The sequence below is a fragment of the Haliotis rufescens genome, unplaced genomic scaffold, assembly GCF_023055435.1.
Source record: "Haliotis rufescens isolate VD_foot unplaced genomic scaffold, xgHalRufe1.0.p SCAF_1, whole genome shotgun sequence".
NCBI lineage: Eukaryota > Metazoa > Mollusca > Gastropoda > Lepetellida > Haliotidae > Haliotis > Haliotis rufescens.
The window spans coordinates 67,196,086-67,221,203 of NW_025963779.1; the positions used below are offsets into that span (position 1 = coordinate 67,196,086).

The following is a 25,118-nucleotide window of genomic DNA, read 5'->3' on the forward strand; positions in this document are numbered from 1 at the left end:
GTTTTCATTATATTTAAAGATCAACAACTTCCACTTAAAAGGATCCTTTCATAGACATTGTTCATATATGAGACCTTACTTAATTAACACACAAAACTAATCTGTTCTTTCAAATACAATTCCAGACACCAATGCGGATTGTACATAACATGGACAGAGAACGCAACACAATAACAATTATGGCACAATGTTGTGTTCGTAAAATAAAATATAAGCCATTTGCTTCACACGATAAACAATGCATACAGTGCTCTTGAAATGCTGAATTTACTGTTCCAAAACAGTAATGTTGAAACACTGAAAGCTAAAATGAAAAGAAATGAATTATACAAAATCGTTTTAACATGAACATGTTTCTGGACCAAAGAGAAATATAATAACATACATGACACACGGACGTTATAAATTACCCGTTCGCTTATCAACCATGTGTAATTATTTAAATATATCATAATTTCGTGTCCGTGGTCTGAGCTCATTCTTGTAACTGTGACCAACACTGACGTTCCTTTATGTTTCCTTATACTGAGAAATGGGGTCTACCAAGAGCGTCTATCAATGCTATCTTCATCAAGAGGACGTGCCAATCTGTTTAATATCTGATATCCACAGACATAATAATGAACATGTTCGCGAAGGTAGTCCTCTCCACCTAATCGGTCTTAATACTAGCTGTCTGAAGTAATGTTTTTGTCTAGACTCAGTCTCTATTGTGGGAAGTCTGCAAAGGATCTGAAATTGTCAATCCCCAAAGTAAACACTCCATGAAAAGTTGGCAAGTTTCTAGGAGGATTCTGTCACCTCAGATCGTAGAGAGAACGTGGGTAAAGTTCATTAACTCCAGGTATCTGACATTAATAGAACAGGCAATCACTGTTTAATAAGTATGACACGTAGCTTACAATCTGGTCGGAACCTCCAGGCCAATAAATTGGACAGAATGACTTGTGTGTGTAATCTTATCCATGAACAGTCAAATAAGATGAAATATTTATTTCACCAAGTAGTCATTAACAGAACTACCTCGTTAATCCAGACGGTACCGTTCCTCTTATATACATAAATACGTCCCAATTTGATCGTCCGGAAGGTGGGGTTTCCGGATTAACGGGGTCCAGACTGACAAGGTTTCACTGTATTGCTAATGTGAACAGAAAGCAGCTAAAGAGAATTAAGGAGAAAATATCAAAACTATTATATCTATCGATCGATCTATCTGCATGTATGTAGAATATCTAAATATCTACGTATCTACGTATCTAGCTCTATTACTATCTATGGATTACTGGAAGTCAAACGCATACTAAAAGTCAGACTAAAAGGCAGAATCGTGTTCACCTGCAGCTAATAACTTCGAATCAACAAATCATGAAACGAAAATTGGTTGATGTGTACCGTATCTGGCAATCTGAGTGCCAACATTAAAAAAAAACGCGTGTTCATGCGTAGCGCCTCCAACAAACACAAATATGTAAATAACAGCAACACCAGATTCATAAAAATTAACATCTCATAAAATTTTCGTGTACAAAATCATCAACATCAACATAGATGTAAGCATGTAAAAATATTCAATTTGACGCCCATTTTGACGTTTGGGTTTGGCCCGCCCACGTTACTCACTTATTGAAAAGCACAATCTCTGGGGTCCAAATTGCTTTAACAGGAACCTCCAGTCTGTCGAGACCACCATATTCCGAGGGAGTCCATGCTAGGTTGTAGTCTTCCCACACCTTTCATATACAACAGTCGGGCGTGTTAACTTTATACAGTCGTGTGTCTACTCGAACTAAAAGATGTCGAAAATATGTAGAAATATTCGTAGCAGGCAGGAACATTATGTCAAAGGTCAAGGTTAAGGTGAGGAAATTGCTTGAAGGTCAAGGTAAAGATGAGGTTACTTTAGGTTCAAGGTAGTGAAGGTGTCACTTAGCAGTCAAGGTTAGGGAAGGCGTCAGAAAGGCGAGGGTGGAGCGTTGATGGAGGAGAACGATGCGGAGTAAATCCAAGATCCCTGTCCATGCCATTAGTAAAGAAGTCGGATTCATAGAATTAGAGAGTAAATCTAACTCTTTTGTTAGTCCAGTGCAGTTATAGCGTGACTTACCGAAGTAAAATGGACGCCTGCTGAGTTCACAGAAGGTATTATTATTCCACATTCTCACTGATGTGCATTTTCGAATTTTTAAAAAAATATATAAGCTGATTCTGTTAAGTCGAAAATCGCAGAATAATACATTTTCTCCAAGTCTTGTTTTTAACTTGCTTTATGAACAAAAGACAACTACTAAAATGTGCAATATGTCAGCATGAATGTAAGCTCAAAACTTACCTTATACCTGTCCAGTGGGCTACAATGCTAAGCAATGTGCAATTTACCACATACGGAGACATTACATCACAACATCTCTGTGACAACAGTCGGCCACACCGAGTCACTTACTTATTATAGAGAACAATATCAGGAAGCCATATGTCCTTTGATGGGACATACAGTCTGTCCACTCCCCCGTATTCCGAGGGGACCCATGTGAGCTTTCTGTCGAACCATTCCTGGTATGCGTTAGGTAGAAATAAAGCAGAGGTAAGACGCCACTCTCCACACAGCACATTAAGAAGGAATGAAATAGGGACGCAATAGAACAATATATCCTTTCCCAAAGACCAATTGTCAAACGTGCTGAAGAAACGGTTGTTTACACAGATTAATGGGATGAGAAACGTGTTGTTTTTTATTTATCACGATGGGAATGAAAGAATATGACAACCTTTCAAAAATAGTTAATATAGTTTATAAAATACATCCCTGGAAACGAAAGGTGAGCATGATAACAATTGGTACAAACATTACACAAGAACATCCTCATGTTCAATGCATAAATCCATACAATTTCATTGCTGGCATGTGACAATACAACATCCATCAGGAGAAGTGCACCTTGTGACATTGGTTTACAGTGCGACAGAATTACTAAAATGGACATAATTCAATGTGCTTGTCATGCACACAGGGGAGGATTCAATCGACTCAAAAGCAATGTTCTACCATAGAATGAGTTGGACACTGTCGCATACCTTCACAAGAATCCTTTCGCCTTGACTCTCTTCGACGAGCACTGACGACATTATATCAGGTGATAAAGCTTTATTATGGGGAATAAACAGTCTCACACGCTCCAGTAAATGTCCGATAACAAACCTTAATAAGAATTTATAGTCACAATATTCTGATTCGTGTTTTTCTCCTCTTTGGCCTGACAGGATGACGAGTACAATTCAGAAGGTAGTGCCACATGAGGACTCGACCGTTTCAATTTATGTGATTATTATTAACACGATTTCCACTAATACTTTACGGCTTGTGTGGCATTTACAAATATCTTGCAATGACCTGACGCAAAATAAGTATGACACGTGCAAACATTTATTGCACTGCCAATTTGAATGTGTATATTTAACCTAAACTACAAACTGTCATTTGTCTGAAAAGAAAGACAATTGAATATTTCTATAAAGTCATTCCGTTGATGATAGTTGTACTCTTTTATAAAATCATGACACAGCGATCGATACCTGAAGCAGCAATGTAATCCGCGAGATGATATCATTCACGAAAACAGTATCATTTATAACTTAAAATTATCATCACTGTTACGTGTCTTGAAAAATTTAGTGAAATGAGTATGTTAAGGTTGAACAATGTTTAAATAACAAAATGAGTCAATAAATACAATCGCTTGTGTTAATAGTTATTTATACCGAAGTTGTCAAAGCGGTCAAAGTGTTATCTGAGACGTTGCTCTCAATGTGTAACGTTCCAAAAGTCAGGTGGGGTGTTTTACATATATTTCTCCATGGATAAAGCAAATATTGTCAGCAGTGCTCGCAAAAAAAGGCAAAGCGATAGGGTGATTCAAATCGACATTTCGGGGGTTTCTTTCTGTGCTGTTTGGAGATGTGATAGTAACAACTCCCATGCAAATAGACAGATTATTAGTGACACAAGTCAAGTAAATTATAATTAAAAGCAGTCATTGAGCGGAAGCAGGAGCTAGGTCATACAATGCTTGATTATGCAGTGGTTGGATTAGTAAACAGATACATTTTAAACATTCATTTACGACATGCATGGGGATACTTTCAATGTTTCCGATTAACGGAGTTGCATTGTGAATAACTTTACCACTATTCGTACTTAAAAAAACGTGACTTATCAACGTGGTTAAACATTCATCATGTGTTAAAATGTGTCACCTGTTTTACTTGCCAGGTCGATCAAAAAATTTCGACCTAATCGCCATGTTTGTCAAATTAATCTTGACATTTACCAGAATATGTCTTTAAAAATGATCTGGTTTGAATTCTTCCTTGAATATTACTGAACAAAAGAGCACAATATCAACATGGTTGTCACGTAGTGCGTGCGAAAAGACATCGATGGAATGCGTGTTCAGAGCAAACCTCAAACAAGAGAAGGATGGTATCTGGAAACCCTAATATTGAGATGGAATCAATCACTTTAAATTCTCCAAACTGTCAGTACCTGACATTAAAGTGTGTGTATTGTAAGACCCGGGGGACATTGCATGGACTGATAAGCTGGGAAGCATGGGTATCTGATTGGATCGTGTTCAGTCGACATTTTCAGAGGATGTACATGACCAAATGCTATGTAAAGACCTCATCAATTTAAGAGGTGTGGAACGCAAAGTCTCCATCTAGGTCAGATGATGAGGATTTATGCTATGGTTGTTATCTAATCTCGCTCCGTTGAGTGGAACAAAGACGAAAATGAGGCAAATTTCACAGACATTGGATAGGAGTTTTGCAATGTAGTTTCCACTCAGTTTTAGAGATATCTCGCGTATATTCAAGTATTTTACGCGTGATAGAAAGACGTTTAGCTCCATAATGTCCGTTCAAGTTCGCTACACAGTGCTGAAAAGAAGACTCAGTGCATGAAAAAGGTACAAAGAGAAGAGTGATAGGCAGTAGACGAGAGAGATACCATCAAGGGAATACCCACACAATCAACAACTACATGGATGAATTACTACTGTTAGCAGTTCCATGCCAAATATATGCGACATCTATATGCACAAAATCAATACTTGATCTCTGTATTTAATGGCATGTTGATATTTTACATTACGACACATCGTAGTTATAAATGATAACAATTCTAGCAATAAGCATAACAATGTTTGGATACCAGCTTATACGGTTACTGATCAAGATTATGAGAAGATCTACTTGTAAGAACTTAAATGGTTGGTAGATATGGCAAATCAGCTAAACCATCCTGATCTTATTCTTGGAATAACCACGATTAATTCAGTAAAAGATACAAACTGCAACGTCTAGCGTGAATAGAAGTTGATGTCACCTGTCTCAGCCAGACGTTGGTCGTCATCACCTGGTTCTTCTCATCCTGAAAACAGAGGAGCAGACATGAACATCTGGTGCTATATAGTGTGGGGCACAGCAGTCGTAGAACAAAGTACCACTATGTCATGTTCTGCGATGTTGCATTGTTGTTTTTAAATAACGCCGGACATTAAGAATGTGTTCACATTGTACTGATATGGGAAACCGCGAAAGTACTCACTCCAGGGGCGCCAAGTTCCCATAGTCCCAAGACAAAGTGGTTTTGGGATTACATTGTCCTTCCAAGGCACCCAAGATCTGGGGCAGGGCAGACAAACCATTGTCTACAATGTAACGGAGCAGTCAAACCACTGTCTACGATGTGACGGAGCAGACAAACCATTGTCTACAATGTGACGGAGCAGACAAACCATTGTCTACAATGTGACGGAGAAGACAACTGTCAACAATGTAACGAAACCGGAACAAACCAGTTCCTACATTATGACGGAGGAGAGAAACCAGTGCCTACAATGTAAACTATAATGTTGGGATAAATCAGTACCTGCACCAGTGCCTGCAATATGACGGAGAATATAAACCAGTGTCTGCAATATGACGGAGGAAATAAACCATTGTCTGCAATATGACGGAGGAGAGAAACCAGTGCCTACAATGTAAACTATAATGTAAGGATAAACCAGTACCTGCACCAGTGCCTGCAATATGACGGAGAATATAAACCAGTGCCTGCAATATGACGGAGGACATAAACCATTTTCTGCAATATGACGGAGGAGATAAACCAGTGCCTGCAATTTGATGCCATCAGACAAACCAGTGGCTGCACCAGTGTCTGCAATGTGACGGAGAAGACAAACCATTGTCTACAATGAAAGGAACAGACACAGCAAAGAAGATGCCCACAATATAACAGAGCGGAGAGCTACAAACCTGTACATTGTATTTTACAATGGTTCGGGTAAATCTTGTAATGAAAGATGGATGAACCAAAGTTATTTCAGCTGGAGGTAAAACAATACGTGATCTAGTCCAAAAACATTTTTTTCATCCGATATTGAATGACTGTGATAGATACAGCGCAGTATGGGGCCGAAATGAAGATGGTAAAACTTTAATTAAGTGTAGAACCCGACTCTCCACGACAGAATCAATGTGAGTCCGCGACACTTGGTAGAAAGCTGCACCAAGTCAAGTGTACAGAATGGAAGTTTCAATGAGTTCTGATCACCTGATTTCTCTGCGAGATGGACGCTTAATCAAATGTATGCAATGTGGAGTAAAGGAGATTGACCGGAGGCGATTGACCGGAGGAGAAACATTGTGTGACACGACTATAGGACTGGGCGTTCAATATTCAATCCATGAGGACACAAACCGCATGAATAAGTCAGATACTCTGCTATAAATACTGTTAACTTTACACGGAGATCCGACAGTCTTGAACACATAAGAAAATGTTGCTGAGCTTTGAAAATGCAGAACTCTAGAAGTTAGTTCGTCTTATCCGAATTTCGATACATAAATGTTAAAACAATATCGACGACGTACGTCAGTGAAAGTGTGATACAAGTTTCAATAATTGCGTTGGCAAAAATCCTGATATTGACTGAATCAAGGAGTCTATAGCATATATACACTCGCTGATTAATTGTAGCACTGATTTCATCTACATATATCGTTCAAGAGAACAAAACATTTCTTCGAGATAATCGAGACTGATTTTTCTCTGGTGTTGACGTTTTATATCCATATTTACAAAATGTAAACTTCATCCTACCTTGGCATTCATGAGAAGAAGATACAGAAAGTGAATTCTATTTACTACTTTGTATAATATTCAAGCCAATTTATATTCCTAATGTTAAACAACGAAAAACGTCAACCTTCCCCAATATGAACTTCTGTATAGAGCTAAGGACAACAAATGATATGTCGATTATTGACAAAATAACAAAATATGTTCATCTAGTTTTCTGTTTAAGATATGAATTATTATTTGACTAATGTATACACCATATGTTTACAAAATATGTGTATTGTAAAACATATGTTGATTTACTTTTAAATGCATGTCACGTGATACAACAGTATGGGCCACTGAAATAAACATATTTACACAAGAAATAGTTGAAGAAGATTGTTGCACCAAGACGCTTTTAATTTGGAACAACATGGATTCCAGAAGCAACCCATCAAGGAAACAAGGGGGTCAAAATTATAGAAAGGAATAAATCGGTTGAAGCAACAATGTGTTTTACTCTCTTAACATAACGACATGGGTGTTTTGTCATCTGGAATCTGAAGTATATTCTTATGACGTTATATAGGTTCGATTCTCAAATAACGTTCAATGTGTCAAACCGATTATTTGTGTTCTTCGCCGTGCTATGGTTGGAATAATGTTAAAAAAGACGAAAATATAAAACGTGAACATTAGAGAATAGCCCGTCTCGATTTTCCAATCAGATTCCATTGCGCGTAAACGGCAAAATAGTGGTGAAAACTATACAAATGGATCACCGAAAATCAGTGATGACACCAGGTGTTCACGAAAAGGGGAAAAACACCCGTCACTAACACAGTTTGCATAAAAAGTATGTGACACCTCACAGCAGTTACAGCGACAGCGGTTTGGAAGCAAACTAGACAATCAACTGATGGACCTCATCGCGGTCACTGTCTACTAACGTTATGCTAAATCATGGCTGCGATTTCTATTTGAAATACAATACTCATATTTGGGACACTGACTTTCCGTCTAGGACACTATACGATTATGTGTCATGAAATGCGCCTCATTAAGACGAATTAGCACTGGAGAGTACGTAGAAATAGAACGCGTCATATTAAGCATGAATCTTCGTGATGCATCTCCTTCCAATTAGCCTAATGTCTGTACACGAATGCATTGGTTGGTCGTCCGAAGGCTAATTTAATATGAACCCCAAATTGAAGGTGATGACCCTAATAAACGACAATTGTCTGCTTGGAAGGGTTATGTTGACGGTTATTTGAGTAGCCCATGCAGTATTCGAAAGGTTGACCACTCCTGTAACAATGAAAAGACGTTATCAGTGTCATCAACCACTGCTAATTTCATGATAAATTTTAGACAAGCATCAGACTGTAGCAGTATTTCTCCCTGTCATCTTTTATAACTAGCATATCTGAGCGTAACATATAGTTGTGAATGTACTATTATTTCAACTTAACTCAACTTCAAAGAGGTATCCTACTACTGCCACTACTATTCTGAAGATAGTGAAAATAGAAGACGCCAACGTCAGAGAACAATGCGTGTCGATTATCTGCCGAACAGATTTTCCATAAGCAAAATAGTGATGAAAATTTTATGATTCAGCGTTGAAACCAGGTGTTCGCGAAAGTTAGTTAGTTAGTCTAATTACCGTGTGAAGAACAAATGCTGATAAACCGACCTTTGCCTTATCCGAGTGTACATCTTCAGGTGACATGCACCTGTATATATGGGGCCCTGTCAAAGAGCCTGCCCCCCGTCGCACTAGGTCTATATTCATATAAATTGACAGAACACTGCATTTTGCTTTTGGTTTAAAATGTGTTTGAACTTAGGCATGACTTCATTAGTGGTGCATCCCACATAAAGGACAGCCTTGCATTTCCCTCGTAGACACCGTATCCAGTAATCTCGACAAGAGACGTCTTGCGCAAAGTTCAAGAACGGCGCCTCAAATGAAGAATTCTCGTGTTAAATTACGTATTCAAATTACCACAAGTGCTTGATCAAAGAGACTCTAGTCACAGAACTGGCAGGGGACTCTCAGATTACCATGTTGTTTCCTCAAATACCACAAAAAATAGGCTGACATTTAATCGAATAAATCTACACGATTAATTCCAAGTAGAAGTCACCCCAGTTCGACACGATATCAATCTATTGACGCGGCAACTTTTGATGTCAGGAGATCCCAGTCTTCGGAAAGTTAAGGGAGACAGAAATCCCTGCTTATTGATCTTAACAGAGACAGCCTGAGTGAATGTGACAGAAGCAACAGGTCTGTCAACACAATGAACAAAACGGATGAACAAGACCCTGCAATTTGCATAAGTTCTGCATCTGTTAGTCCTGCGCTAACGGGCGAGATCATGGCGGCCCCTCGTCAAGCTAATCAACTGAAGAAGGGACTTGCTTTGAGCAGCAACACTGTCTATTGAAATGAGATACTTCCCTTTTCTTCAGGGATATTATGGGACTTCGTTTGTCAAAATAGTCACTAATCAAATAACAATATCGACGTTCTCCGATTGACATAATTGGATATAAATTTGAGCAGGTATCGGGTCAACTTAAGAATGAGTACATATAGTGGAAACGTTCCTACATTACCTTCGGAAACTGGTGATTGAGGAGGGTTTTACACGCGCGTGTGTGTGTGTTTGTGGAGTGTGTGTGTTTGTGGAGTGTGCGCGTGGTGTGTGTGTGTGTGTGTGTGTGTGTGTGTGTGTGTGTGTGTGTGCACGATTTGATAAATATTTTCCCTCGATGACGAATTTAAGAAATCGCGTCTCAGGGCGCACTCCACAAGCTTTTCAGACACAGATTACATTCGACGTTTCAGAGAGCAAACAACTCGAAATAAACAACTTCACTTCGAGATAACCGTAAATTCGGCACATCAGATTTTGACACAAACGTGTTGGTACATGGGGATAGATTTGAACAACAGCTGAATATTTGAAAAATAAAGATAATATTCCATAAAAACATCACGAAGATTACATTGGTTTTGTACTAAGAGTGCGCAATAAACATGTCTCTGAATCATCGATACAAAACGGCTATCGATGACGTCTAAATAAAGTTGGGTTAATGGAAAGGGCAACATATGCTATGGCTGTTGTTTGGACATAGTCAACGGCGAAGGTCGTGTTCTTCAAACAGACAGGCGTTCGAGAACTTGAATTTGTCTTGTGTTTCTGGTTGCTCTCTTGCCATGTCCGCCGTGCGTGCTGGTGAATCTGTCCCGACTGATTAAGTGGGAAACGTTGTTTGTCGCCTGCATTTGTCATGGAATCTAGCCTGCTACTTCCCCATTCATTTCAATTACAAGGCTACTTCACTTGTACCTCCATCGACTGTTCAATTTAATCCAAACTTTTTGCTCAATTGGCTTAGGTCAGAGAAGCAAGCGATATTAAATGACAAAAAAGCAAGGTTCAAAAAGCAAACCCTTTGACGCCAACTCACTACTCTACATTGATGTACATGGGATCACGCCGCAAAGCGTCGGAATGAGTCCACAGTATTAAAAGAAGGTGATGGATTGAGCAAGATTAAGTCCAAATCAGCTGTACATATTTGCATAGCGGATTACAAACTACTCGACTTTCCTTGACACGTAAATCTTCGAGTCGGAACAGGCAAACTAGCCTCCAAGTTAATATTAACTTTGCGTTGTCTTTAGATTGTGAGTTCCTAAGGGAAACATCGAGACATCGTCTCATTAAACAAAGAAAACCTCTTTAATCAGTTATTTCCTTCGAGACATAAAAGGTGCCGAGGTCTCCGTCTGTAATATTTTACAATAAGTGAGTGAGTGGGATCTTACGCCTCTTTTGGCAACATTCCAGCAATATCACAGCGGGGGACACAAAACATGGGCGTGTCACATCTTACACATGTGGGGAAGAAACGTTTTAACCACCAGGCTACCCCATCGCCCCCAAAATGTATCAATGCATTCTACGTATGTCCCTTGCACTCTACTAGTTTGGTCTTCTGTAACGTTCCACATATCAACTCGTTATTCTAATCGGAATGACAATCACACTTATTATATATGATATTCAATCACACTTAAAGGAGTAAAAGTCGACTTCATGTTATAGGACTTGAAGTGAAATATGAAGTCAATGAAACTGTTTTGTGGCGGGTGCCACCGGTGGTGCAAGATACGCTCACCTTGTCGCGAACACCTGGTGTCATCACTCTTTGACAATGATTCATAAACACACGCTCGTGATGTAGTCAGAATCGTACAGTCGACTCTGCTTTCTTATGAATGTGCAAGTGTTTTGTCGTGTTTATTGTAAAGAGTGTGAACGGGGTTTTACTTAATCGGTTTGTATGACCACGCTTACACTAGATGAACCAGTGGTTGATAGTGTGAGCTATTCACGAGATCGGTTACAATGTAATACTATTAACAACCAAAAGGTACATTTGCTGAAATTTCTTCACCATAATATTCACCCATTAATCAAATATCCATACTCCGGAGCCATTGTGGCAACCGATCCATATTTCAGTGTCCTTAAGACAGCCACTTAATAAGGTTTATCAGCCACACAGGGAATAATATATATATATAAGATACAAAACTCCAAAGATGGGCTGTATATATATATATATATATATATATATATATATATATATATATATATATATATATATATATATATATTTCTGACAGTTTTCGTTTCAACTTCACAATGTCGTTTCTACCAATATGACCAAGATACAGTTGTGCACATTAACATGAGATAGTGGTTGCACACTCCCAAGGGAGATTAGAATGCAATTAGAGTGTATATTGTCAGAAAGACCCTAAAGCTTAATTCAACCAGCAAAGCTCTACAGATTACATTAATAGCTTAACATCATACATGTTTGTTCATAACATCAGACACGTCATTAACATCGCTATAAAATACACACATATTCATTTGTCCATTGAATATTCCCATCGAACTATTTATTCATGGAATTGTCCCGTATTGTAATTCTATAATCAACACATACAGTACTTAGACAGCACCAAATGTAGACACAAGAACTGATATTAACAAAGACTAACACTTGTGGACAGATCGAGTGTAGAGATTGAGCGATGTATCGCAGATTGCAAGATTTGATGTAGTTAATCAATGCTTGGCATCACGTCTTATTATTCCTGTCTTATACTAGCATTGATTTCACACTGCAAGACCGTCTCTCCTAATCCAAGTGCTACTTTTAAAACCTCTTAATCTAATTAACATCAGGAATTGATTGCTCTCGGGACAACTTTAAAAGAATTGATCAGTAGAGGTTTCGCAACTAGTGATGAGTTAAAACGATGAAGTCCTTTTATTTGTCCAGCTTGGTCCATACTTTTTTCAAGTTGTATTCAATAATTTTTAGTAAATGACAACATATCCAGACTTGTTTATTTCGAAACGGAATCAAGTATAACGAACATGCAACTTATGTGAATTAATCCCATGTATACAGAAATTACAGTAAACTACGGTTATAACGAACTCGCTTATAACGAACTGACGGATATCACGAACTTACTTTTTGTCCTGACTATTTGCTGTAGTTATGCTGTATATATGCTTATAACGAACTACGGTTATAACGAACTAAAATTAGGAGTCCCTCTGAGTCGTTATAAACGTACTTTACTGTATTTAGTAGACAATTTTATTGAGGTGTAAGGTTCGTGTAGTTAGTTTCATTATTATTGTGAATGGGTACCCGATAAGGTAAGATGTAATGTAACTGGAAACCTTCTAGAACCTCAAAAGGCTGCATACTCCCAAGAGAGATGAGAATGCAATTAGAGTGTATACTGATCCATGGTAATAATAATGAAGCCCTGTGAGTATGCATCAATGGTTGGACTCGGCGCATTACAAATATCCATTATTATCATTATTATTATCATCATCATTATTGAGCTATTTTGATTGAAGGACATTCATCATACATAAATAACGGGAATGGGTCGATTTGTCCTTGTTGAGGGTCAATTTCTTCTGCGGCACCAAACTTTGAAGTGACAGGGCAAAGAATACAACAGACCAAAGAGATGTTGCTCTCTTACAGCAAAAGGAATATGTTTCTATTCCCCTGACATATAATTCGAAGCAAGCTGTGAACGAAAGGCAAATGAAATACTTCATTTGAAGTGAATATACCAAGTTTGTCCCGGAAGAAAAGTTCCTTTTCCATGACAAAGCTTATACGTACTGACTGTTACACATGGCTGAGGTACCATACGTTGTTAATACACTATTTACGGCAATGACACCAAATCACAACATCGATGATAAATTCCTATCACTTGAATACCCTAGCACTTTGATTTTAATATGGGAAATATAGTCGCCGAACACAAGTTATGGTGCTGGACTTTCACTACGTAGGGTACTAGATACAGATCCCGTGATTAAGTCATGCTGGTTTAGTATCATCCCCGATACGGCAGTTTGAAACTAACGAATTGTTTGCAGATGATGAAGATCCGCAAGAGCTGTTGGAATAAACCGTTATCGAATCAAAGCAGAAATGTTGAAACCACATTTCTTAAATCGAATTCCTGTAATGAAACACGCTGCATCAAATTGGACCTTATGCCTGTGTTAACGTGTTTCTGACTGTGCAGTCATATCGAAAATGAAGAGTTCAATAACTCTTGCAAATTAATCAATTCTACATCCTGTTAATGACAAACATCAAATGGTTTTAAAAGGAACCATCATGAAAAAGAAATACATGAATAATATTAGTGGGATCTCGCCAAACACAATTGGAATCCGAAAGGGCAGCTCGGGGGGTATTCAAATATCATAATCTTCGTTAAATCAAAGCTCTCCGCGAAAAAGGGGAAGAACAAACAGTCAGACTAATTTTTCATGGACTTTAAATGGAATAAGAGTTTCTATCAAACCCCATGGTCTTGGATTTTGTGCATGGCGTGGATGGCAATTGAACATGTGATATTAAACTACCCGACTGCGAGGACATCTAGATGAAAGGTATCATTGAACACAGGGCCCCACATTGCTAATGCACGACCAGTTTGGCGGACACGTCAGACTCGGAGCTGAAAACCATGTTTCGGGTTTCATTTGATGTTTTAATACTCTAAAAATGCGTGGTAGAAAAAGCATCTCCATGTCACAAGAAGTTGCAGGAAGTTCTTAAATCGAAGGCATTTGAATTGAGAACATCCGCCTCATCTTGCTTTGAAACTAGATCTTGGCTTTTCAAATTGACTCAAGGTATTGAACTTTCTGATTGGTCCATTTGAGCACATCTTAGTATTGATTGGTTTAGATCTAGTGGGTTTCTGTCGACCATAGTTAACGTATGTTCTCAAGGTCATTGCAATCCCTGGAACTTGTGTAAATCCATTCTTGAAAGAAGACTGGCAACTTTAAGTTGCAAACTACGCTAACATTTCATGAGCATGATTCACAATGACTTATTGGACGTAACAGAAACCTATTGAAATAGGTGAACTGTATTGAAACTGCAGACTACAGAAAATATGTTGATACACAGACGTTTGAAATATGCTGATACTGCAGACTACTGAATATAGGTTGATACTGAAGACTATTGACTATACATGATATTCATATTGATATTGACTAGTTAAATACGTTGTGACTGCAGAATATTGAAATATGTTGATGGTAAAGATTATTGAAATATGTTGATACTGTGGATTATTGAATGATGATACCGAAGACTCTTGAAATATGCTTATGCCACAGACTATTAAAATACGTTGATGTTACAGACGTTTGGAAAAATGTTGATGTTGCAGACTGAAGAATATAATAAAATAAAAGATAACCCATGCCACTGGAGAGTCCACGCAGTGCAACAAACCATAAATGTTTATTTGATCTGAATCAGGAGATTTCAATGTTTGAAGTAATGCAATAATACTCTAAATAACAGTAGTTTTCCAGTTCTTGGATTGTACACTGACAAAACATTACTAGTGGGAGTTACATCTCATTTTGATTTCCGTTGAGCATATTAACCAGAAAAGTTGTCAAACAACCCCTGTCGGCCAAGTCACACGGAAATGACGAGTATCATAAGACGTCAATACTTGTGTAATCTACTCTGGTAGGTGAGCTCTATCGTCAGCAGTTAATTCATTTCCCAAAACGCTCTTAATCAGCTCTGGGATTTAAGTCCCGGCATATCTGATGAGATCATTAAATTTATAAGTACAAGCTTTATTTCCCACGATTCATTAAAATATCCTTTTCTCGGAACGCTTTTTTGTGAATTAATAATTGGAATTAAGCGGCGCCATGAGCCAGCTTGCTCGACCGAGATGTTGGGCAGCGGGTTTGCATCAGGGGTTAATAGAGAAGCTATGGCCTGTAGCACGGGAATAATTTATGGGTAGCGATCCTATGGCTGATTGTCATGACAGAACGGTGATAGCGATGGGTTTTTACTTTTCCGATTTCCTGCTGTCTAAATGAGGATAGGAGTTCCAGAAGGTTATCGGTGATTCATTGCAAATCTAAAAACTTCACATCGAACATTCCTTCAGTAATATCCAGAGGCTCCTGACGCAAAACCTCCTTGCATATTTGCTCTGATAATAGTCAATGCTCTATGGCTAAAAGCTTCCCGTATGATTCGTTTCTGTTCCACAAAGATGTTATTTCTAGAGCCCAAACTAGTCTGGACTTTAAGTAGCCATAGCTAAGACCACCACACTTAACGCAGACATAAACGTAACAACGTTCTTATTTGAAATACAGGGGGAACATCGCGTCGATCTCAACTTGTTGTTCGTGACTCGGAAACCACAATTTAATGGAGTGATGCCTTCTGAAGACGAAACAAAAGATATTGGATTGCCTTGTTACATTTTAACCGACCTGACGTTCGCAGACAGACTGGTTGTCCGACCCTACGGACTGACTCACGCAACCGAACTGCTCCGGTTGTCCGACCCTACTGACTGGCGTACGCAACCGAACTGCTCCATTTGTCCGACCCTAAGGAATGACGTACGCAACCGAACTGATCCAGTTTTCCGACCCTACTGACTGGCGTACGCAACCGAACTGCTCCATTTGTCCGACCCTAAGGAATGACGTACGCAACCGAACTGATCCAGTTTTCCGACCCTACTGACTGACGTACGCAACCGAACTGCTCCAGTTGTGCCCGACCCTACGGCACTGGTGTACGCATCAATACTGGTTTAGTTGTCCCAACCACGCCTTCTCGCTTGCTTGCCGTTAGGATTTTTCCGTTACTTTCCTGCAATTATTTTTACATTCACAAGATACAAATTAGAAGCGGCAGGAATGTGTACGAGAAATGAGCACGTGCAATGCATCAAAGAAAAAATGACATAATAACACTTTCAAGATTCCTAAGCTTCTTTTCAGCCATGCAGTCTTTTCCACGGAAATAACGATATTCCAGTGAAAATCTCATTTTATCCGTCATTAGATGGGGCTTTACTGATCAAAGTGCGTTGCGCATGTTTCATGTTAATTAATGGAAATTGGTGAACATGATTGGGATGTAGACAGGCACTGGTTTGATTATCAGTTCTTCTACTTGGTTTGCTTTTAAATGCACACAAGCGAGTTTGAACTCACGTTGCCAAAGGGATAGCTAGCCACATATACGTACTTACGCATTGCTCAGGACTCTCTGGCAACCGCATGGCGCGTAAACGAAACATACATGCTTATCTTTATTTAAATGTATTTTCCAATGTTCACTGAAGGCATTCTCATACACAGGTAGAGCTATAAAGGAAATAGCATTATCTGCCTGATAACATGAGGTATGAATATAAAAGCAAATTAAAATAACATAGAGGCATATTTGGATTTACAATTTCCGCATTGTGCATGTGAAAGTTACGTTTTGCTAAATACTATTAGTACGCTACAGAAATATCCTTATAGATAACACTGTTACTTTTTTGGTGGTTTATATTTCTTGCATTACGATCGATTCATAATTAAAGTATATTGTAACGACATCATGCAAAAACGATTACATGCACGCAAGCAGGTCTGTGTGGACGGATGAGAATCAGTGAACGTGTAAAAGGGTGAAGGGCAACGCGAATTTTACGATACGGAGTTTAATGGCTTATCATATATATGGGGCATGGGGAATAGAACAAGGAAGCTGCCGATTGATGTAGCGAGAGTATGTGCTTATGCATGAGGTACGGTCTGGCTTAACGTAAAGATCATATGATCGTATTCAGTCAGTTATGGAAATTAGGATCACAGAGCTGGGCCCGAAATTACTTAAGAATGACTTGCATGTCAATTAGAAAAAAATGACTTGACATCAAAAGGTGTTTGTGAATGGATCATTAAGACGTGTTTTGATATTTCTTAAAGTAGGTTAAAAAAACAAAAAATATCTGTGCAAACTTAAATAGATAATGAAATTTTATTTGACAATGAGGTTAATGACTGATTTAATAAGATATACAATCATAATGATAAGTTAATTATACCTATAATAATCATAATGATATACGTAAATAAACGCGACAACGCCATTAATTTTTCAAAATTCAGAAGAAACCTCTGCTAAAAGCGCAGTCCATTGTTAGATTCCGACTATATCATAAGCATGTGTTTATGAATCATTATCAAATAGTGATGATAGCAGGTGTTCGCGAGAAGATGAGCGTATCCTGCCCCATCGGGGACACCCGTCGCACACACATGAAAAAGGCAAGTAAATTATTCCAAGCAGATGGAGAACAAAATAAAATCGAAACATTCAGGTAACATTTTAATGAGACGCAATTCCGGCACATGCAATTCCCTGGTACAAAACCTAATAATCACTCAACTAAATGCAACGTATTTATAGGTAATTCAAATGCACTTACAAATAAGCAATCTATAAGGGAAGTTTCCTGGTGGACGAAGCAACCAGACTCTATTTAGACGTTTGCATGTTTCGTTTTGTTTCTGATTGACAGGTAAGTTCCCCCTTGGTTAGTTTGATTGACATGGGAGCAGCTGGTCCCTGATCGATGCAACTGACAACCTATGACAAGCAAGGACACACGTGTTTACACCATGGGCGAAGGAAACGAGGAGCGGCTAACAAATTACTTTATGTGGACAGAATTTAAAGGTTAAATTAATTCTACTGCCATGCACAGGCCACATGGGTCCATTGTGATTTCTAGCACTGCTACTTTTCAAAAGGACATATATCCTTACAAGAGAATGATTGATGCTGGTCAACAAGTCACGCTGAAATTGATTGGTTGTACTTGTAGATGAACATTTGATCTGACATTTGACAGTCCCTACAATCTAACACTCATCTGGCAGTCCCAACAAGCTTGTTTGTTTGTTGTTAAACACCGCACTCAGCAATACACCAGCTATATGACGGCGATCTGTTAATAATCGAGTCTGGACCAGACAATCCAGAGATTGATATCATGAGCATCTATCCTCAAATTGGTATACGATGACATGCATCAGCCACGTCAGCGAGCCTGATCACCCGATCCCGTTTGTCGCCTCTTACGACAAGCATGAGTTGCTGAAGACCTATTCTAACCTGGATCTTCACGGATCCCTTGCATTGCTAAGTGTGTCGAAAAAGGTCATTGACTGGGAACCGGGTGTCCGTTGTAGCTCATGTACAGTTGTACCGTTGAACGTTGTTGTACTGTTTCACTTCCATCAGTTAGCTCCTAGAGGGGCCATGGATGCGTGAATTTTGTATTATTACCGTAGCCAGCAATAGTTCAGCCATATAACATGATGGTTGATATTATTACGGTGACACAATGGTTCTAGTCGGTTCTTACGACACGCAGGGATGCTAGGGACGTACTCCTGTCAAGGAACCCAGAGCACAGGGACTGATTGGGCGATTGTAGGTCCTTCTGTAAGTTGCTATAACGCGATAATACTGATCTAACGACGAACTGACTTTACTGCAGGAACCCGATGATACATTTAAACCAGCTAAATATTATAATGCGTGTATTCACAGTACTACCTCAATAAATTCCTTATGTTAACACAATTATCTTTACGTGCAGTTCTTTACATTTTGCCAGCCTACTATAAACTTGTCACGCGATATACCAGTGTCCTGATACACTTTAACTGCGGATTTCGTGAACTTGTCGTGATCACACAATATTCCCTGATCAGATCCACGTTCACGTACAAAGACGACTTATGGCGTTCACATAATGGTTGGCAATGTTGCACACCACACTTAGTGACATAATTCTCCAGCGGTTAGCGAATGGTTGATTACCTGCCTGTACTATGAACCAAACTGTTACTGCCAATGGTATTTATCATAACGAAACGTCGTACACTCAAGGAAAGCTGTGAGGTATTCTGAATATATCAGTACTTTTACAATTTGATGTGATCTGTGTGTACAAACAGGATTTCTTTTATCTCTGTTAGTTGGAAATAATTTGAACTAAACTGCCGGGCCAAAGAAAGCAGACAATCATGTTTGATGACGTCTAGAAATGAAACAAGAAATGGTGAATCGATTTAATACGGGTATCATGGTTGTGTTTTGGGCCATAAGTTTCCAGTGTTTCCGTGACTGTTTTCAGACGAGTAAGGGTTGATAACGTTTATAATTATTGGGTGACATCCAATGTTCCAGTGTATACTTCTTTTACCCGCCAGTTTACTACGTATTCGCTCGTGTTTATGCATATGCAGATCCATGGGTAGAATAGGGTATAACATATAACATTTAGCCTTAGTTCGAGGTAACAACGTTAAATGTGTTTCATCGAAGGGTGGGTGTTGCGGGCTGTGGGATGAGGTATGTGAGACGGGTGAGTCTATTAAGCTATGGTTAGGTGATATTCGTTATTAGGTCGAATAGTATAAAAAGCGACACCAAAACGGCCATAGCACATGTACATTGGTGGAAGGGCTTCAGTAGGGGGCTGGGTGGAGGGTAAAGTATGATGGGTGGAGGGTTAAGTGTGACGGGTGGAGGGTAAAGTGTGATGGGTGGAGGTAAAGAGTGATGGGTGGAGGGTGAAGTGTGAGGGGTGGAGGGTAAAGTGTAATGGGTGGAGGGTAAAGTGTGATGGGTGGAGGGTGAAGTGTGAGGGGTGAAGGGTAAAGTGTGATGGGTGGAGGGTTAAGTGTGATGGGTGGAGTGTAAAGTGTGAGGGGTGGAGGGTAAAGTGTGAGGGGTCGAGGGTAAAGTGTGATGGGTGGAGGGTAGAGTGTCAGGGGTGGAGGGTAAGGTGTGAGGGGTGGAGGGTAAATTGTGAGGGGTAAAGGGTTAAGTGTGATGGGTGGAGGGTGAAGTGTGAGGGGTGGAGGGTAAAGTGTGAGGGGTGAAGGGTAAAGTGTGATGGGTGAAGTGTGATGGGTGGAGGGTGAAGTGTGAGGGGTGGAGGGTAATGTGAGGGGTGGAGGGTAAAGTGTGAGGGGTGAAGGGTAAAATGTGAGGGGTGGAGGGTAGAGTGTGATGGGTGGAGGGTAAAGTGTGAGGGGTGGAGGGTGAAGTGTGATGAGTGGATGGTGAAGTGTGAGGGGCCGGAGGGTAAAGTGTGAGGGGTGGAGGGTAAAGTGTAAGGGGTGGAGGGTAAAGTGTGTTTGGTGGAGGGTGAAGTGTGATGAGTGGAGGGTGAAGTGTGACGGGTGGAGGGTAAGGTGTGAGGGATGGAGGGTAAAGTGTGATGGGTGGAGGGTAAAGTGTGATGGGTGGAGTGTAAAGTGTGAGGGTTTGAGGTAAAGTGTGAGGGGTGAAGGGTAAAGTTTGACGGGTGGAGGGTAAGTGTGATGGGTGGTGGGTAAAGTGTGAGGGATGGAGGGTAAAGTGTGACGGGAGGAGGTAAAGTGTGAGGGGTGGTGGGTGAAGTGTACTGGGTGGAAGGTGAAGTGTGATGGGTGGAGGGTGAAGTGTGATGGGTGAATGGTAAAGTGTGATTGGTGGAGGGTAAAGTGTACTGGGTGGAGGTAAAGTGTGAGGGGTGGTGGGTAAAGTGTGAGGGGTGGTGGGTAAAGTGTGATGGGTGGAGGGTGAAGTGTACTGGGTGGAGGGTGAAGTGTGAGGGGTGAAGGGTAAACCTTGACGGGTGAAGGGTTAAGTGTGATGGGTGGAGGGTGAATTGTGAGGGGTGAAGGGTAAAGTGTGAGGGGTGGAGGGTAAAGTGTGATGGGTGGAGGGTGAAGTGTACTGGGTGGAGGGTGAAGTGTGAGGGGTGAAGGGTAAACCTTGACGGGTGGAGGGTAAAGTGTGAGGGGTGGAGGCCTAAAGGGTAGGGGTCAAACGGTCATTGGGTGAAGGGTGTGTAGTGACCGCTAAGTAATAAACATGTATTATTCGTCATAAGTACGTTTGCAACATGATGACTTACAATTAAAAAAAACGAAATAGGGTCCTTTGTACTGTCATTTAGGTGTACTTTTTGAAAAGCATGATCAGTATTTTAAAAAACTGTCAAAAATATTTTTTCAGTGTTGATTGCGGACGCTGTTTTTTTTGGTGGAAAACTCGTTTTCCTAGCAATAAACAGTGATTGTTCTACGTGCATTTACAAACCAGTCAAACATGCACACATCATCCACTAAGGAACCTAATCTGCACTAGTGTCTAGCCATATGTTCCCCATCGAGAAAAGAACACTTACAAACAACGCTCTTAGTAACGTCTTCATGTTAGCGTGCAAACCAGTCATTCAACATAATGTACAGCAAAGCCGGTCTGTCTATCAAATACTTCAAGCGTATTATACGGATCCTTACAAAACCCATAATATCTACTGGCTAAAACACAGCGCCAGAGATCCCCATAAACTGAAGTTCATCCTGTTAATGCTTTCTTGAAAGCCAAGCAAACAATCGGTGAACACACCAGCCCCACCAGCGCTGGATCAGGGTAGGGTTTGTTCTGGTATGATTGATGATGTTCTGGTATGACTGATGATGTTCTGGTATGATTGACGAGTGTCTTCTGTTTACTGACCGCCCTTTACTATCGGGGATGTATGCAGTTGAAAGGGTTCAAGCGCCATGGCCGCGGAGGTTAAAGGCAATGTCGCCACAAGAGTGACTATATGCTGGAGATAACAAAGAAAACATGACAGTGGTGTTATACACTGCGCACCAAGCCTAGCAAAGCAACTCTTAAGGTATAGTGCTTTCAGACGATGATGATTTTTGCGAAATGTTCCACAGCCCTCAGACGCCAAAAACCTGTGATTGTGGGTTCGAATCCCGGTTTGCCACGATTATGTTTCTAGGCTTGTCAGCACCATTCCCGTAGGTTTAATCGAAGTGGTAAATGTCTCAGACCTGTATCACTTCGGGCTTTCCTCCCACATTAAGCTGGCATGCCACGATATAACTGGAATGATGTTAAAAGCGGCGTTAAACCCAACTCACTCACTCAATCACTGTATGCACAGCATATGTCTTTGTGACCTTGACCTTTACGAACGACGGTGAAGTGGAGCCGTTACTGGGGATGGAGATTTTAATGATATCATGGAAGTATTGATTATTTTTACACTTGTGTTATACTTGAAAGCGAAACGAATACTCTATGAAAGTTGTTCGAACTTTCCCTATTAGGACTTTTAGGATCTCATAGCATGATGTTCATAGTGGCCACATGGGCTCGATTCATATTGTGACAACATAAACATACGCATATTTCATTATGTTGTCTTAAAATATATTCTACGTAGGGAGTACTACATCGTTCAATAACCTCCTCAAAGTAGATTTTGTATTTTTTTGCGAACAATATTTTCCAAAGTGTAATTCTCTGAATATAATCAAATTAAAGTTTCCAAAAACACGAAAAGAGGAAAATAAATCCAAAACATATACAGCTTCGACCCCTAGTTTAAACAAAACATGAAATATCAGCATGTGTGTGCAATGTAACTGAAATTCGTGAATAGTTCATTGAAAGATCACATTCACTCTAACCTGGTCCTGAAAAACCTATGTTCATGACTGCGGTTTCGTGATGGTGTAATTCGAAGATAATTCACAAATGTTCTTTAATGCAATTGCGTGACAAAAGAAGGTCAATGTATTATTATCATTATTGTCATTATCATTATTAGATTTCTGAATACTTGTTGTCCTCCTGTCGCATCTGAACAGCTGATCGATCGCGTGAAATGCACAAATAATTTAGGATTGTGTCAATGTTTAAAGTTGTAACATGTGCGTGGCCTGTCACGTGGCCGACCAATAACGTTACCGTTACACCTAAATAGCATGGGCCCTTATCGAACATATGTAAACAAAGTATAGTACCCAATATACACAAGCCCATTCAGGTGTCGTTTCATCACGATCATAAATCCTCACGAAAGTAATAAATAATAGAACGTTTGCATATACTTTCGATTCATTCACGCTTGAGTAAACTTCGATTTGATTTCGTGAAATATATAACAGAAGTGATACAGAAACGAATTATTGAATGCATAATCAAAATTATTCGATCCGTTATTAAAGGTACACATTCATAATTAACTGAGAGCAAAACAAATAGGAGAACAATTTAAGCAGAAGTAGCCAAAACTAATAGTATATAAAAGTGAGTGACATATTTTTTTATATGTTTATTAACGTACTCCTTAAATCAAAAGGTACTGCGAAAAAACCTTAGACAACTTTATTCATCACATTCACAAAAAATCGGATAAAACGGAAAACAAACTTCATATAGAAAACCCCCCAGAATAACAGTAAACAATAGGCTGTAGCATGGAGTTCACAATACAGCAAGGCATATGCACAGATGTTCGCAAGTGTTGAAATACATCAGCGAAAATTGACGAATCAATACTTTTTAATCCTACACTTAATATTATTCGGAAAACTGCGTACAAATGAATCGTAAATAATTTCACCTGAATTCGAAACGAGAAAACTGACGTGTCGAAAGGTATGAAACGGAACATAGGAAGCAGAACATGCTTACTAAATATAACCCTGGCGCGCATATGCACTCTGGTACCACGCAGTGCAGGGGAGTTGAGTGGGCTTCTAGAGTTCTCGTCTTAACAACAAACAAAGAATGTACTTGAACAGCTTAAAAGGGCAGGGAAATACAATAGGTGTCATAGGAGTATATCACCTTGCTATATACTCACCACATCTATGAGTTGGGACAATCGCATGCCCAGCTTCACGTATAACTTGTCCGATTCATTCCCCACCGGTCTGATAAGCTTGTTATACCCGCTTGTTCGCAACAAATCATCAAACAGTCTTTTAGCATTGTCATTTGCATCACAAACTGTCAGAAGTATAAGGGAAATATACTTTAAGATATCCACAACTGTAGCGGGCCCCATGTTATACTGTCAATCGCATGCTGGTGTATAACACTCGCCTAGTTGTTGCTCTGACCGTGTACGCTCGCGCTCCCAGTCGATCACTCGCTAGGCAATACCAGTCGATATCTTGCTTTCCCTACGTTAGATGGCGCCACCTCCTGGCCAACAAACGCTTTCTGACGGAAATGAGCCGTCTTCGTTTTCATGTTGGATGCTTGAATTAAGAGTTCCTCGCATCTAGATTAGTCTTTGTGGAGCGAATTAAACCAGGGGTGATATAAAGAAGCAACTTCCGTGAATTCACTGGACATTTGGTGATTGATGGGGCCTGCCTCATGTCCGTGAACTTTGACAAGGGAATCCTCCACGCCAAATCCCAAACCCTGCGTTGGGGGTTATCACTGACGAAATGAAAGAGTTGCTTAACTTTGGGGACACGTAACTCCCTGGGGACTTTTTTGGACATAGTTAAGCACCCTAACCAACCGTATATTTGATTAAATTCATTTTGTTAGGTTGGTAATTAAATGCCCAGCTCCACATGAAATCCCAATCCCAAGGCAGCAGTAATGGCGGCATGCGTACGCTTGTTTTCAATCACGAAATATATGAATGCATGCT

The 25,118-nt window shown here is 39.8% G+C and overlaps 1 protein-coding gene across 2 annotated transcripts in view; it reads right to left on the minus strand.

The window, feature by feature from the left end:
• The window catches only part of LOC124134105 (acetylcholine receptor subunit alpha-like 1), a 39,928-nt gene extending 15,260 nt beyond the window's left edge, over nt 1-24,668 (minus strand). The window contains exons 1-3 of one of the 2 annotated variants that reach the window (XM_048399900.1): nt 24,312-24,668; nt 5,387-5,431; nt 2,444-2,553 (exon numbers count right to left, since the gene is read on the minus strand). In XM_048399900.1, coding sequence (XP_048255857.1) covers nt 2,444-2,553; nt 5,387-5,431; nt 24,312-24,515 — 359 coding nt within the window. In that variant the 5' untranslated portion in view covers nt 24,516-24,668. Of the gene's footprint in view, nt 1-1,623; nt 1,734-2,443; nt 2,554-5,386; nt 5,432-24,311 lie in introns of both variants that reach the window. The other variant, XM_048399897.1, reaches the window with a different exon arrangement.
• Between the last annotated feature and the right edge of the window lie 450 nt (nt 24,669-25,118).